We start from the raw sequence: 16,649 nt of genomic DNA, 5'->3' as shown, positions 1-16,649 counted from the left end.
TATTCGTGCTGAAGAAATAGCGAAATAAAAAAAAAAGACTTTGAATTTCGTACACTTCAATCACGAGCAGTACCGGGAACGTACGAATAGCATTATACCAAATTTAAATTTTGTTGAGGCCATATGTTTTGATGTCGTTCGTATGACACTAGTAATGTTCAAATAAGTCGTGTAATCTTTGAGATAATAGAATTTCGTCGTTTTATTAACAATTTAATACATAACGGTTGCTTAGTTCAATTATAATCAAATGAAATGGGAACGTATAGGGCAGCCAAACTTTAAAACCACGTGTTAAATCATAATTCATCAGTTAACCCTTAACTAGCCTGTTCATCTGATAATACAATTGATCAAATCGGTTGTGTACCTTCTGAGATAATGAAGTTTCGTGATTTTCACAATTCGCTACGTTACAGACGAAGTTACAGTCCGGTTACATTAAAATTCAATAGGGTGTTATGAGGCAGCTAAACCTTTCATTTGACACTAATTTCGTGGAAATCGGTTCAGCCATCTCTGAGAAAAGTGAGTGAGTTTGAGTAGTCTTTGGAGTATGTTCCTTTTCATAGTTGGATTCCACATTTTTAAACATAACAGGCAAAGTAATCGTCCGATTGCAAAACAAATAAATAAGGTCTTATGAGGCAACAAGACCTTCCATATGACACTGATTTTATGAAAATCGGTTCAGCCATCTCTGAGAAACATGAGTGAGATTAAATACTCTCCAGAACACGTTTCTTTAAATAACTTCTGAACCGCACGTTCAATCTTCATGAAACTCAAAAGTTAGGGGTTTTCAAGCAGCTCGTTCATTTAGAACCAATTTTGTTAAAATCGGTTGAATAGTTTCTGAGATAATGATGTTTCGTGATTTTCACATTTTTGAACATAACCTCTAAACTAAAAATCCGATTGCAATGAAATTCAATAGAGTTTTATGGGGCAACTAGACCTCTCATTTTCAATTAATTTCATGAAGATCGGTCCAGCCTTCTCTGAGAAAATCGAGTGAGATTGGGAGAGCGTTACACACACACAGACACACACACCCACACACACACATACGCACACACACACACATACAGAAAATGCTCAGCTCGTCAAACTAAGTCGATTGATATACGAGATTCGACACTTTGGAGCACTTTTATACCTTTGGTTTTTCCAGTGATTGCTATACCTTTCTAGGAGAAAGGCAAAAAAAGGAGAAAATAGAAATTATTCAGGAACTAGATGGCAGTACCATATGAGGATATTGAAAACTAGATGGCCGCATCGTGCAAGGATATTGAAAATTAGATGGTAGGACCATACAAGGGTATTGAAAAAATTGCTTCACCTTTCGCCACTTTGCCATCATCATCAAATTATCAGTACCTATACAAATTCGTTCGACTTTCGTTCACGCGCAGCGACAATCGTGTCGTGTGTTCTAGTCATCTTTGCTCTCGCTCAACGATATCCATCAAAAAATCTGTCGCTTGCAACATTACATATTTTTTGGTTTTGTCCGATTGTTCCGTGTGGGTAAGTACCCACAGGGATATTTTCCGAGTGGGTACTACTACCCAAACTACCCACATGAATCGCCGGCCCTGAGTATGATACCCAGAGGCCAAAAATCAACTTCAGACGCCATTTTAAATTTTTGGATAGTAGCTTCCAGTTTCATTAACCAATGTGAGTTTTTCACATTGTTTTGTTTAGAGGCCGGGAATCAACTACATACTTCATTTCGAAATCCGATTTTGCGACCGATGGTTTCTGGAAAAAAAACCTTTAATTGCCAAATTCAATCCCAGCTATCTTCACTCTCTGGGTCCTAGAATATTGATGTTGTATTTAAAGCAATAATTGAAGTATTAAATTTGAAATTTGACGTTATATTTGTGCTACAGAAATATCGAAATAAAAAAAGGCTCCCAATTTCAAACACTTCAATCACGAGCAATACCGGGAACGATCGAATGGTACAATATATTTTGATAATTCAATTTCGTTTATTTCCATAACTTTTGAACCACGCATCGAATTGTTATGAAATTTGTTATTTGTACGTTTGAGAGACAACCCGTAGTTATGTTCAAATAAGTCGTGTAATCTTTGAGATAATAGACTTTCGTAGCTTTCAGAATTCAATACATAACGGTTGAAATAAAAGAACGATTATAATTAAATGAAATGGCAACCAAACCTTTCATTTGACACTAAGATTGTTGAAATTAGTCTAGCCAGCATTGGGAAAACGAGTGAATTTGAAAAATCATCGGAACTTGTTTCTTTTCACAACTTTTGAACCACATGCCTAATCATTATATAATTCTTTAGTTAACCCTTAACTAGCCCGTTAATTTGAAACCAAATATTGTTTAAATCGGTTATGTGGTTTGTGAGCTAATGAAGTTTCGTGATTTTCACATTTTGATACATTACAGACAAAGTTACAGTCCGATCACAATGAAATTTAATAGGATGTCATGAGGTTTGTCCATCTCTGAGCAAAGTGAGTGAGTTTAAGTATTCTTCGGAATATGTTTCTTTTCATAGCTGGCAACTAGTCCTTCCATTAGACACTGTTTTTCTGAAAATCTAGCCATCTCTGAGAAACATGAGTGAGATTAAATAGTCTCGAGAACACGTTTCTTTGCTCAACTTTTGAGCCACATGTTCAATCTTTATAAGATTCAAAAGTTGAGAGTTTTTCAGGTTGCCCGTTCATTTGAAACCAATTTTGTTCGAATCGATTGTGTAGTTTCTGAGATAATGATGTTTCGAGATTTTTACATTTTGATACATAACCTCCAAACCCAAAATCCGATTACAATGAAATTTAATTGGGTGTTATGGGGCAACTAGACCTTTCATTTGCAATTAATTTCATCAAAATCGGTCCAGCTATCTCTGAGAAAAGTGAGTGAGAAAAAAATCAGCATATACACACACATACAGAAAATACTTAGCTCGTCGAACTGAGTCAAGTGATATATGCCATTCGGCCCTTTGGAGCTCTTTTATATCTTCGGTTTTGCAAGTGATTGTTATACCTTTCTAGGAGAATGGCAAAAAGGTACTTTCTGAGATATTCAATATTTTGTGACAATTTGGAAAATTTGGCACAGAAAAAAAAATTTTTATTCAGCGTGTGTATTTTTTTAATACCGCCAAGGGTTTACCTACAACTTTGCTGAAAACTCCATTTCAATTAAACAAGCTATTTTGCTGATATTGAAAATTTTATTCATCAATCAGCATTTTCAATAGGCCTTTTTGAAACAGCAGTAGCGAGTCTACAAAAAACTGATATAACAAAATGACCTTTTTACCAAAAGGAACAACTGTGGAATGTTCCAGTGAAATCGGAAACGATCGATCAGCATCGATTTGTGAAATTGCGTCGACTTCCTCTATATGTGTAGTATATCAGGATCGAACTAACGAAGAACAAAAAAAGCACATCTTGCTTACTGAACGCATTATTCGCTTCCGGTGTTCGCTGGCACAAATGTAAGCTATAGAGCTCCATCAAAATCATACTGGGCTAGGGCCTGCGGTTGATGTGGGTAGTATGGCTAAAAGTACCCACTCGGAAAATATTCTTGTGGGTACTTACCCACACGGAATTATCGGACAAAACCGAAAAAATGCAATGTTCTCTATGTTAGGAACTTAAATTGCCGCGCATATGTGCGAATTTTTTTGTGGATATCATTGAGTGAGAGGTTATGTTTTATTCATTTCTTCAAAAAACCCCGAAACAGGAAGTCCCGTCCAGCGGTCTTGGAGATACAGGCAATGACGCAGCGGCAGCGGCTGAACAAGATGAATAAGTCGATTTTCCCGGCAATCGCGACGTAGTGGTGGTGATGGACGTCGAGCCTCATCTCACCCTTTTTTTTTTTTAAGGTGGCGGGGAAATCTGCAAACAGACACCTGAGAAGAGAACTCAGGGTGTGGGGATGAGACTAGGGGAGAGATGCTGGGGTAGTTACACTCGCCCAAGCACCTACTGATCCCTGTCCCGACCCACTAAAACCCCTGCAGTCTCCAGCCCTGGTCTTCGCGGAGCGACGGTTAAGTATTACGTCGGGGAGTGGCTTTTGTGCGTGATGCACCCTCTTTACTCTTATAACCTCCTAGCTAACTACCTGGAGACCGGTAATTAGCTACCACTGGCGTGTTGGTGGTTGACCAGCCACACACGTTGCAGCTCCAGGACCATCTGAGAGGCGGCCGCACAGACCGCGTTCCAGATGGCCGGGTCGTCGCACATCCTCCGGACTAGATTGTCCGGAGTAGTGCCAGGCCCGCTCACAGCCATCATGTCGCTCCTCGCTCTTACGAAACGGGGGCATACGAAGAGGACATGCTCAGCAGTCTCCTCCTCCTCCACGCACTCGGGACACATGGGGGACCCCGCGTGTCCGAACCTGTCCAGATATTGCCTGAAACAACCATGGCCTGACAGGATTTGTGTCAGGTGGAAGTTCACTTCACCATGTCGTCTGCCGACCCAGCCGGATATCTCCGGTATGAGTCGGTGCGTCCATCTGCCCTTTGTGGAGTTGGACCATTTCCGCTGCCAGCGGAGCATCGAGAATGACCTTCTGATACCTCGTATGCCCCTTGTGTCACGTTGGTCGAAACACTCTCTGTCCTCCTTGATGGCGATGCTGATAGGCATCATGCCGGACAAGACACAGATTGCATTGTATGACACCGTACGTTACGCGCTCGCAACTCTCAGGCACATGAGCCTGTAGGTACTTTCCAGTTTACCACGGTAACTGTTAGTACCTAGCGCTCTGGACCACACTGGCCCACCATACCTAAGTCTGGACGAAACCACGCTGGCAAGAAGTCTTCGCTTGCTGCCATAAACCGCTGAGCTATTGGACATCATACGAGATAGTGCTGCAATAGCCGATGAGGCCCTCTTACAGGCATAGTCGACGTGACTCCCGAACGTGAGCTTGTCGTCCACCATAACCCCCAAGAGCTTCAGGGATCGCTTCGAGGTGATGGTGCAGTCTCCGACTCTGACCACCGCCTGTTGCTCCGATTTACGGTTGTTCACAACCGTGACCTCCGTCTCATGATGCGCGAGCTCCAGTTTCCTAGAGCGCATCCAGTCCTCGACCTTGTGTATACAGTGCGCGGCCGTTAACTCGACCTCCTCGATAGACTCGCCGTAAACCTCCAGCGTTATGTCGTCTGCAAAGCCGACGATCACAACCCCTACAGGGAACTTGAGTTTCAACACTCCGTCATACATGACATTCCACAACACCGGGCCCAGGATAGAACCTTGCGGAACTCCTGCGGTAATTGGGACGCACTTCTGACCCTCCTCCGTGTCGTAAGCAAGTACTCGATTCTGGAAATAATTTTCCAGAATCTTGTACAGCGACACCGGTACATGGATGCTCCTGAGCGCGTTGAGGATGATCCTCTCAAGCACCTTGCCCGCGGTGTCCAGCAGGGAGATAGGTCTATATGCCGATGGGTCCCCTGGCGGTTTCCCAGCCTTCGGCAATAAGACCAGTCTCTGCCGCTTCCACCTGTCCGGAAAGAGACAGTCATCCAGGCACTTCTGCATGACTGCCCTGAACAGCCCAGGGGCCGTTTTTATCGCCAGCCTGATCGCCAGGTTAGGGATACCATCCGGTCCCGGTTCCTTGCTCACCTTTAGGGATTTGGCGATCACGATGAGTTCCTCATTCGTAACCCTTGCCTCCTCCCCTGCCTCGACACGGCTGTCGTCGCTCACGGATTGGATGCTCGGCAGGTTGGCCGACCATCCCTGGTCTATGTCTGAGATACTGGAACGTCGGACGTGAGACTCGACCGCCGGAGGCCAAGGACTTGGCTCGTGGCGCGGAAAGAGTCCCTCGATGATACGCTCCAGCATCGCTGGTTATCGCTCTGCAGGCGCCAGCGCGCCTTTAGTCTTGGCCATTACGATCCTGTAGGCGTCACCCCACGGATTTTTATTGGCACTCGCACATAGCCTATCGAAGCAGGCCCTCTTGCTGGCCTTTATCGCACTCTTTAGCATCGATCCTCTCTTCTGTCCTCTCTTCTTCGTTTCGCGCACGCTGCATCTTCCGTCTTGCACGGAGGCACGCACTGCGAAGGTCGGCTATCGCGTCCGTCCACCAGTAAACCGGTGGCTTTCCATTCCTAGGTTGGCGAGTCCTAGGCATGGTGGCGTCGCACGCCCGCGGTAGCATAGCAACTAGTTGGTTAGCAGTAGGGCGGAGCCAACTGCCCCTCTCGCGCTCCCTTCTCATTGCCTCTTCGAATACCTCGGCATCAAAGTGCGATGTCTTCCACCCGCGAACGGTCGGAGTGTTGGCTCTACCCGTCGCTTGCCGCCTCTCGTTGTTGTCTACACTATAACAGACCACCTGGTGGTCGCTATTAGTATAGCCATCGTCTACCCTTCAGTTCTTGAACAGTCCTGAGCTGGAGAACGTCACGTCGATGATCGACTCCGCACCATTTCTGCTAAATGTACTTTTGTTCCCAACGTTGGCCAGATCTAGATTGAGCTTTGCCAAATCCCCCAACAGGATCTGGCCCCTCTGGTTCGTGAAGCGACTTCCCCACTCAACAGCCCAAGCGTTTAGGTCGCCCGCCACCACCAACGGCGTTAGGCCCGTTAGCTCCATGGATAGGAGGTCGACCATCTGGGTGAACCTTTCGGTAGACCAACGTGGCGGAGCATAGCAACTGCAGTAGAACAGTCCGTTCACCTTAGCAACTACGTACCCTTCTTTTGAGGTTGAGACAACCTCCTGAACCGGGAACTTGCTCGTCGTACATATGGCCGCCATACTGGACCTAGCCGCAACCCAGTTACCGTTTCCGGGAGGGATGCGGTATGGATCCGATATGATGGCGATGTCTGACAACGACTCAGTGGCTGCTTGGTGTAGCAGCTGCTGAGCCGCAAAACAATGGTTCAGTTTCAGTTGCGTCACCCTTACGCTCGTGGTTTCGCAGCCGGCTTACCGGCTGGGCACCTGGGGCCTCTCATAAAGTGTTTGGCGTCCCGTTTCCCGGAACATACCATGCACTTGGGAGACTCCCCACAGTCCTCCACAGGCACTATGGCCTGCACAGCTGGCTCCTATCGGGCCCCTTGCAGGTCCAGGACTTATGTCCGCCCTCGAAGCACCGGAATCAAATGTCTGGTTGCTGTAGTATGCCCAGAGGACATACAGACCAGCCGACCTTCAACTTGCCCTCTTTCAGGGCCAGATTAGCGTCCACCGACGGTAGTCGGAAAATAGCTATCTGGGTCCCCGCCGGACCTTTGCGGAGGCGGATTGACTCCTTATACACCTCCACCCCGCACTTCGCTTTTAGGGCTTGTGCAATGTCGCACCCCTCAGTAATTTCGTCCAGGTTTTTAAGCTGGAGAGTCACTTCTGAGGTGAGTGCCCGCACTTGCACCTCCTACCCTAGGACCTTTTCAGCTACCGTTTTGTAGGTAGCCCCCTTGTTCTTGGCATCCTTCCGGAGCTTAAGTATCATCTCGCCAGTGCGAGATCGGCGGATACTCCGCACATCCGCCCCCAGATCCTTGAGCTGGGTTTCCCCCCTCATCTTATTTAAGACTGAGTACTTCGACCCATCCGTCTTGAGTATGAGGGCATCACCCCTACTCCGCGCCTTTTTGACCTTTTTTGGTTCTCTGGCCGCTCCGCCATCATGTCGCGTCGCACCTTCCCGACGCTTCCTACACTCTACGGTAGTCCAAGGGTTGCCCGTAGCCTCCACCTGTGCCTTTTCCCCGGTGGACCTTGAACCGGTTGGCGTGTTTTCCCGTGGGAGTAGCACGACCAATCGTTTCTTGGTGTTCCCGGGGGCCGTTTGCCTCGGGGACTGCCTCGTACGCTTAGCGACCTGCCCCGTGGAGCAGACCGACGCGAACGAAGGGGCGTCTGTCTGCACCTCTTTAGAAGCAGTCGTCCTCCCGGTCCTGGCCGCTTTCTCGGCCGCCTTCACCGGAGCTACGAGTTCTTCGTGCTCCTTTCTTGCTTCATCAATGGTGCTCCGAAGCAGTTCGCCAAGAACTCGATTATGGCATCGAGTTGTTCAGACAGCGCTGCCACTGTTGGCCGCGTGTCCATACACCTTTCGACGGCCTTGACTAGCAAGGGACCGTCTGGTGTGGACACGTTTTTCCACCTCCAGACTTCGCCGCATCCGTCTCCGCCTTCTTCTGCGGAGACCGCTGGATGCCACCTCGTGCGAAAGGATTTTGTAATCACTCCGCACTCGTCTATTTCATCTCACCCTGGATGACAACAACTGGCAGGGCACTTCGTACTCTACTTCCCTCACGAAGGAAGTGAGCCCCGAGGTGAAGTTCATTTCGCACACCAGGTTTCCCTAAAAAGGTGCTGCTGTGGCTGACAACCAATGAGAAAGGGATGTCAAAGCCGCTCTTCTTTCGCTAAGGACTGGCTATGAACGGGGAATTTTATAGTATAGAAGTGCCTGGCGGAATTTGCGTCGTTCAACAACTTTGTCGCGTAAACTGAGGAGGAATTGATAAATAAGATGAAGAAAGAATTCAAAAAATGTCTACACGCATGTTTTCGCCCGCCATGGCGAATGTTCCGCGTCACTGCCGGAAAATCGCTCGCAAGGGCGTCGAATTTGGTTAGAAAATTTATCAAACCCAACTATCTGTCGTAGTTTTTTACTATCACCGTCCACAAAAAGGCAATTTTTTAAGTGCAAAAATTACTGCTGAATGAAATTCAAAATTCAAATTGTTTTCATACATTCCATTGGTACCCTATTGTTGATACTCTGTCGATTTTTGTTCACTGTTTTTTGTTTCTTTCGCTTTCTGTCCTTCTCTTTTTCACTTTCTCTTTCTCTCTTTCATTCTGTCTTCTTCTCTTCCACTCTCTCTAACTCCCTTTTTCTCTCTTTTCTCTCCTTAATTGTTTCTCTTTTTCCGTATTGCTATTTGTGTGTTTATTCTCTCTCGTTTTCTATCCTTCTCTCTATCACTTTATCTTTCTCTCTTTAATTTTCTCTTTTTCTCTATCTCTCTCTCACTCTCTTGCACTCTCTCTCTCTCGCTCTCTATTTCTCTCCTTAACTGTCTCTCTTTTTCCCTTTTGCTATTTATTTCTCAGAGGAAACTAAACTTTGCATGAATTTCATACCTCGTGTAGTGCGTCATAACTGGTGTAAATTAATAAACCTTTTGTTTTAATAGATATCTATTAACAATTTTTGCTTCAGTTCGCACTCTTTCTCTGTCATTCTTGTTGTCACTCTCTCGCTCTCTCTTTAGATTCCTCAGCCAACAGCGCGGGAAAATTTTTGGTTCTCCCTGGCAAAGAACTGCCAACGGCTCTAACAAAACAAGTTACGCAACCCGCAGCGCGGCCGAGCCACCGGGCTGAAAAAAATAGCGAGTATAGATAAGATTAATGTGTGTAGAATTATGTAGGTACTAGAATTAAGTTCGGTTCCGTGCACACCGGGTGCACGTACGGGACAAATCTATGTTTATCTTAAACGTTAGCACGACCCGGAAGCTAAAAGTTTCGCATCTGGTGACAGCGGTGGGATCGAACGCACTCTCTTTAACTTTCTCTCACTTTCTATTTCTCTTTCTCTCACTCTCTATCTTTCTGTCTCTGTTTTTCACCGTCACTCTCTCTTGCTTCCTGTATTTCTCTTTTTAACGCTTGCCCTTTCTCTCCATTTCTCTCCCTCTTTCTGCTTTTCCTTTTTTTCTCTTTCACTTCCTCTTTCTTTTCCGCATGCGATTTCCGTAAATTTTACATTTATCATTTATACCGGAGAGATTCAGGGCTAACGTATTTTAGTATGCTGTCACCGGAAGATTGGGGACCGAAAGGCTGTGCGCACAGCTTTGTGGGAAGCTATCGTCTCGAGCATGATCTGACTTCGATTGAACCGTTGTAACAAGTAAGTAGCGATCTGATATGTACTAAAAAAATGTTAGAAACAAGCTCGGAGCAAAACGATTTATTGTCAATTTGCAATCCTTTTGGAGAAGAGATGGAGACCTAAAACTCCAAAATGATTTTACCATATTTGAATTTGGATTATGGGAAATAATATCATTAGTACTGCATTGAATTGACATACATATTTGCTATTCTAGAATGGAATCTGTATCATTGTTAACTAATACAGTTTCTGAACTGAACTGAACCATGCCCACAATGCATAGCACCTGACGAAATCGTTAGATACCCTACATGAAAAAAAAAATTGAAAAGGTAAAAAAATCCAAAATGTTAAAAATAAGAAATATGTTAGATAGTTCAGAAGACAAAAAAATATATATTGCGATATTTTTGATATTCTTTTGATGTTTCCAGTTTTTTCATTGTTGCAGTCTAAGCATTTTTCGTATGCTTGGGTGAGACCTAATTGTTACAAAATGTTTAGTTCACCCATTCTAGAGTTGTCACATATAATTTTAATAAAAAAAAAAATAAAAAAATAATAATGAAGGATGGCACAGATGGGTCACATGGAATCAACATGCCAAAAGCCATGATACTTTATAAGTAATGTTTACAAGAATTCCATTTTGCTCACTTTCAGCCAGACTTTTTCTCGGAAAAAAGGATTTACAGACGACCAAAGTCATACACGAAATCAAACTTTTTCGGCGCCGTTCATTATAGAGATACATTTTAGGCAGACGTCTTTGTTTTCTGTCGAATGGTAAGTTTACTTGGAAATTTGTTTTCGTTCATTTGGAAAAAAACTTGTTATTTAAACAATGAGGGAAATTCGATAAATTTTAGATAAATAAGAAAACCGAAGAACAATAAACGGTATTCAAACCTTTTGCAAATGTTCCCAATGCTAAGTAAGAAAACGTTCTAGGTCTTTCGCATGAATAAACCGGTGAATTGTACAACGGCTTAGAAAACAAAAAAATGCAAATTAGCTGAGCTATTGCGAGAGTTGAAACAATATTTCCATCGCCCGATACGAAACATCGAAGCAGAAAACTTACCGAACAGCAGCAGCAGGAAGTCGGACACGGCCAGATTGAAGAGATAATAGTTGGTGGCCGTGTGCATGGATCGGTTTTTCGCAATCACTATGCAGATAGCGAGATTTCCCAGGATACCCGCGACGAAAATAAAACAGTAAAAAATCGTGATAGGTAGTATTATGCAAATGGGGTCCGCCTTGGTGTTGAAGTTTTCGTTAGCCAGCTGACTCTGCCCGCCGGTGTCACTCCCGCCAGTATCGTTGATTTTCACCGGTGGATCAGAGAGTAGCAATGCGTCACCGGACCCGGAGCTGGGGCTGGGGTTGAGCAGATCAAATCCTGCCAGTATAGTGGTAGCGGAATTCCCACTGCCGTGTAGGCTTGAACTCGTCGAGCTCACCGCGAATAGTTCCAGATACAGCAGGGAGTGGTTAAGGATTGTGGTGGTAGTGGTAGCAGCAGTAGTAGAGGCACCCACTGACAATTGAAGCTCCATCATACCGCTGTCTGGTTGGTGAGATTGGTGTGAGTATGAATACAATTGAATTGATGAATCTCAACGCTGAAAGTGAAAAGAAAAACAATGGAAAGTTAAAAAGAAGGGTTCGAATGAAATAATTTATCTTGGATGTTGGATTTGGTTGTGACATTTTCATAATTATGAAAAAGATATGGGAATAACTAACTCATTTAGTTAGCAAAACTGTTATCGGTTATGATTTACTGAGAACTTAAACACAATGTTTACATCTGTCCTAGTTACTAGACCAATCTTTTCCTAACTGAGAAGCGCAAAAAGTAAATAATATGCTTCCACAAACTTTTCCGTCCCCAGGGACTTTGGGGAAGTTAATGTCAATTTCAATTAGTAACGATTGAGATGGTTTTACAGTAGCGACGAAAAAAGCATTATGACAGAATGTCAAAAACTGTTCCTTTGCTGACTGCTCGGAACTAGCAACAAGCTTCCGTTCGCATTCTCCTTGAAGCAGTTTGTACATTGCTTCAAGGAGAATGCGAACGGAAGCTTGTTGCTAGTTCCGAGCAGTCGGCAAAGGAACAGTTTTTGACATTCTCTCATAATGCTTTTTTCGTCGCTGCTTAGAAATGAATAATACATTTATTACTAGCGGAGCTTAAAAATTGAATCACTCTGGAAGCTAACTTTTTAGGTTGGCCATATTCGAATTAAAGGTGCAACATAAAAAAAATAACACTGTGAAGTATTATCAGCGTTTGTACACGCAAGATTACATTCAACCGCAGAATTTACGCCAGCGTCGTAAAAGAAAAATAAGTTTTGAACAATAAACGCTCAATATCTTCTGGTCGATTAGGACGACAAAACCGTCCGAACGATAATGGACTGTCATAGTCAACAAATTTTTATGTTGAGGCTAAATAATTCGTCATGCTTAGCGGCTAACCGAAACCATTTGTTCCGATGTTAGCTTTCAATTCCCAGAGCTATTAATCATTAGAATAAGAGGAAAAACTGTGGAGATGATGATAAGCGTTCGAATTGTTTTCAAAATGAGCAGTAACACCATTTTTTAGGATTCATCGATATTTTAGTTTGTTAACTAGCATTATAGTGAAAGTCGACTGTCATTGAACTACCACCAAGGAGGGACACGCTAGAGTAAAAGTGAAAAAAAGGGCAGTGTTGCGGTTTTTTAGCCTAGCCAAAAATTGAAGTCTGAATGGAACCATAATTGCAGGCGTTACTATAGAATGCTGTTGGCAGGCTGTATACTGTTAAGTGCACAAACGACGCAGATTACGCTGTAATGCTACGGACGATATTGTTCTGGCTATTAGTTGCATGTAACATTCATAATTTCAACTCTCACCATAACAATACATAACAATAAGATGAGCAACTTTGCTCTAGATTAAGGTAGCATTCTCTTTTTTTTCAACACCTGTCATGGTAGTAATTGCTTAGTAGTGTGCTGTAACCTGATTCCAACTTTGTGTTTCATGATACTTGTGATTAAAACTAATGTCAATTGGTGTTGCATCCTCTTGTTCCACTGAGATTATCCTGTCAGGAATGTAACCGTGCAAGTGGTTACAGTTCCGAGCAACATTGTATTTGAAACACAATTTCGCTAACAATTTCACACAACTAAAGACCATCTAGAGTGTAAAAATTTATCGCATGATGCACAAGTTCACAGGTACATATTACCTCTTTGAAATGGAAAAAATGGCTCATTATTTTCTTTAATGATACAGCTTCCTTCAAACACACGCAAAAAAAATTCTCTTTACTTCAAAAGTAATAACGAAAAATTTTTGCTTTTGCAACAAATTGGTTACTTTGAAAGCAATAACATTAATCTCTAGGCAAATAACAACGCATACTGTTATATATGTTGCATTTCCTAGGAGATCACGACTATCTAATAATTGCTGCAAGAACTGATTGCAAATTTTTTTCTTTGTTACCATTAAAAATAGCAACGAAAAATTCGCCTTCCGGTAACAAGTACTCAAAAATTTAATGAAATTCGTTTTCGGTCAAGTAACAAAACACACTATCGTACAAGTTGCACAAGTTAGATATCTTCCATCTACATTTCATGCATTAGTTCATCGTGCGTGCTCAGTGCAAAGAAAAAAAAATTACAAGAGCTGCTATAATTATTCTCTGCCACGCAGTACACAATTGTTGATGATGTCATATGGTTTTTGAAATCACAGCATGATCTTCGAACTATTTTAGAGAGACATAGAAAATATTTGCTTTCTTGCAAACGGATGCGTTGAAAACAAACAAAAAAGTCACAAGGGTTGTGTGCAAAGCCACGACCGCAAAGTGGACGTAGAACTACATACAGGGTGCGGCAGGAAAAAAAAATCGAAAATATATGGTGTTCGTGCAGCGAACAGGTTTTGAGCATCTCATTCCAATTTACATCATCGCTGCAGGACAATGTTCTTTCCTTCCACTACGCCAACGTGAAATATCCTTCACGAGTAAAAAAACGCTCCGAAGGACATTTCATAACACTTCTGAATGGATCACAACACGCGAGCGACTGCGCTGCAACATACCTCTACTAGAATCAAACTCAATCTACCGCATGGAGGAAACTGATAGAGGAGACGAGAACTTTCTGCGCCGCTGCTAAATCAGTAGAAATACCTCGCATTTGCGCAGGCTAATTCATTGTGTAGTGTGAATTTGAATCGACATTGTGTATTTCGAACCGAAGTGTGAATTTGAATTGATATTGTGCATTTTGAATCCTTACAGTGCGTATTTCCAATCAATTGCTTATTTCCAAGTTGTAACAGAGTGTTTTGAAATAACAAAGTCTTCGTAAAATTTTCGAGTTGAGAAGGTTCTTTCAGACAAATGTACTTGATGTGTTCTTCATTTTTGTCAACGAATTCTTCCAGACAACGTCAAAAGAAGAGCATGTCATGTCAAACCTCCAGTTTCCGTGTTCCGCTGCTTATGATCCTATATAGGCTTATTGATGCGATTAACTTTGTTTAAATGACATCCCATCACCTCGGAAACCTCTTTCGGCGTCGTCTAGGCGAGCAGCAAACTTGTAATACCTTTTTCGGCGTTCATTTTCTCCAATTTCTTGACCACCTAAACCTCCTCATGTCAAATTTGATTTCAATTGCTTGATTAGTTCTCGAGTTATATAGAAATTTCTGTTACATTTAGTTAAGAGCCCTCTTCTTCCAGAGGCTTATGTACCTACTACTAATGAAACCCGCTACCGCACTTGGGCAGCTTTTTTATTAGAGAAAGTGCCGCACCAGGTTGCTCTGCCAGTATCGCTGCTGGTACCCGCTGCCCTGCAACTGATAAGTCAGGACTGTCCTAGTCGCTATCCAGTACTTTTATAGCTGGTTTGGCCAGAAGCAGGCTTTTATATAGGACAAATAGTTTATTCCCGACTTACTAGGTCTATAATTCTATCGGCAGAGCTTCGAATGGTAAGCAATTAGCGACCAATCAAAGGTCGAACTCTGCGTTTTAACAAGGCTTGACATTTTTCAATAGTACAATAGTTCGAATAATCAAATTCCAATTGCTGCAAGAAAGAAAAAAATCCATTGAAAACTAATCAACTTATTAGCATTAGACATATTTTTCCTTCTTGTCGTTTTTAGATTTTCATTTCACATTCCTATATAGCCAAGCGTCTGAAAGACGTAGTTCTACGTCAAAAAACCCATTTCGACCTATTTTGTGTCAATATAGAGAATCCATATACCCATCTCCAACAACTCTGGTCACAAAGTATTACACCTTTTCGTTTCAATTGAGCAAATGTCAATTGAGCTAAGACAATACAGTTCCAATTCGACGTTTGAAGCTACGGGAGAGATTCTGCGTATGTGTGAATAAAGTGGACTGAAATGAACCATATCGCTGTATCAATACAAATGCATTACGATTTTTCAATGTTTATTCCCTGGCAGAAACGCATGCAAGCGTGTAGCTGTCTGCGATTATATTGCTTTTAGTTAGTTACTTTTTCATGTAATGCGTTGTCACAGGGTTGATATTTGTTGACACTCTTGAGTGAAAGTGAAAAAAGCATTCATAAACGTTATTTTTTACAATCCTTTCGGAGTTCTCCCTTCCCGCTTTTTGCATGGAAGTGAACTGTCAAAACACCTCATTATATTTCATGCGATGGAAGCAAGACAACAAAATCATTTTATTAGTTAACGAAGATTGTCAAGGCATCGGTCTGTGTCAGTGAAAAAGTGTTTCGGTGAGATTCATTTTGGTTGAGTGGACTGTTTGTTTTTCTGTTTTCGCTTTGATGTGAAGATCATTTGGTTGGATTTGTCGTCAAATTTTATTCCGTGACCGTGAACGATGCGCGCCATCTTTTTCATCTGAGTATAACAGCACGTTACCAGGACGAGAATCTAGTGTATCTGAAAGAGTGTTGCGATCATTGGAAGTGAAAATTGAAAATGATTGGCTGTAATTTTCGAAGAATTTTGCTGGGGAAAATGACTTTTTTTTTTAATCTATAATTTATTTGACACGGCACAAACACAATTTAATGTTTAACGGCGCCAATTATATCTGGTAGCTTACTTTCTAAAGTATCTTAATAACTTAAAGCAAATTTTTTATCCTCGCTGCCGACTACGAGCTGAAACTAAATGTAACTTAAAGCTCTAATATTTTGCATTAAAAGCACTGGTTTACTGTATGATGGTTTTCATTGCCATAGGTAAGCACATGTTCCGCTGCTGGGCCAAGATATTACGGACTGGCATATTGGGTTGTCTCCCTCGGGCCTTGAGAGTATCGTGCGGGTCTGATTGCTGTTTCCGGATCCGGGGTCTTAACGTGTTCTTGTCGTTAGGCTGGATGCAGGCGGAAGGGGGTAGGACTAAACTGGGGCGTGGATGGATTTCAGGAAAACGTATATAAGAGACATGTAGGATAAGTCACGGCTCGCCAAGACATCACGAACAGGAACAGCCGACTGCCTACCTTCGGCCTGCAGGGAAGCTATTAATTTAGACCTGGCGTCACGGTGTACAGGGCATGACCAAACAACGTGCTCTATGTCGTGATAACCTTCGCCACAGGCACAGATACCACTTTCCCCGAGCCCAATACGAC

At 42.9% G+C, this 16,649-nt stretch overlaps 1 protein-coding gene across 5 annotated transcripts in view; it reads right to left on the bottom strand.

Moving 5' to 3' along the window:
- The window catches only part of LOC129718874 (neuromedin-U receptor 1-like), a 285,616-nt gene that overhangs the window by 100,993 nt on the left and 167,974 nt on the right, over nt 1–16,649 (bottom strand). For all 5 annotated transcript variants that reach the window (XM_055670063.1, XM_055670061.1, XM_055670064.1 and 2 more), the window contains one exon: nt 11,042–11,585. In XM_055670063.1, the coding sequence (XP_055526038.1) occupies nt 11,042–11,522 (481 nt within the window). In that variant the 5' untranslated portion in view covers nt 11,523–11,585. The remainder of the gene's footprint in view (nt 1–11,041; nt 11,586–16,649) is intronic.

Source organism: Wyeomyia smithii, chromosome 1 (genome assembly GCF_029784165.1).
Source record: "Wyeomyia smithii strain HCP4-BCI-WySm-NY-G18 chromosome 1, ASM2978416v1, whole genome shotgun sequence".
Classification (NCBI taxonomy): domain Eukaryota; kingdom Metazoa; phylum Arthropoda; class Insecta; order Diptera; family Culicidae; genus Wyeomyia; species Wyeomyia smithii.
This window is presented reverse-complemented; position numbering and strand designations above follow the sequence as displayed.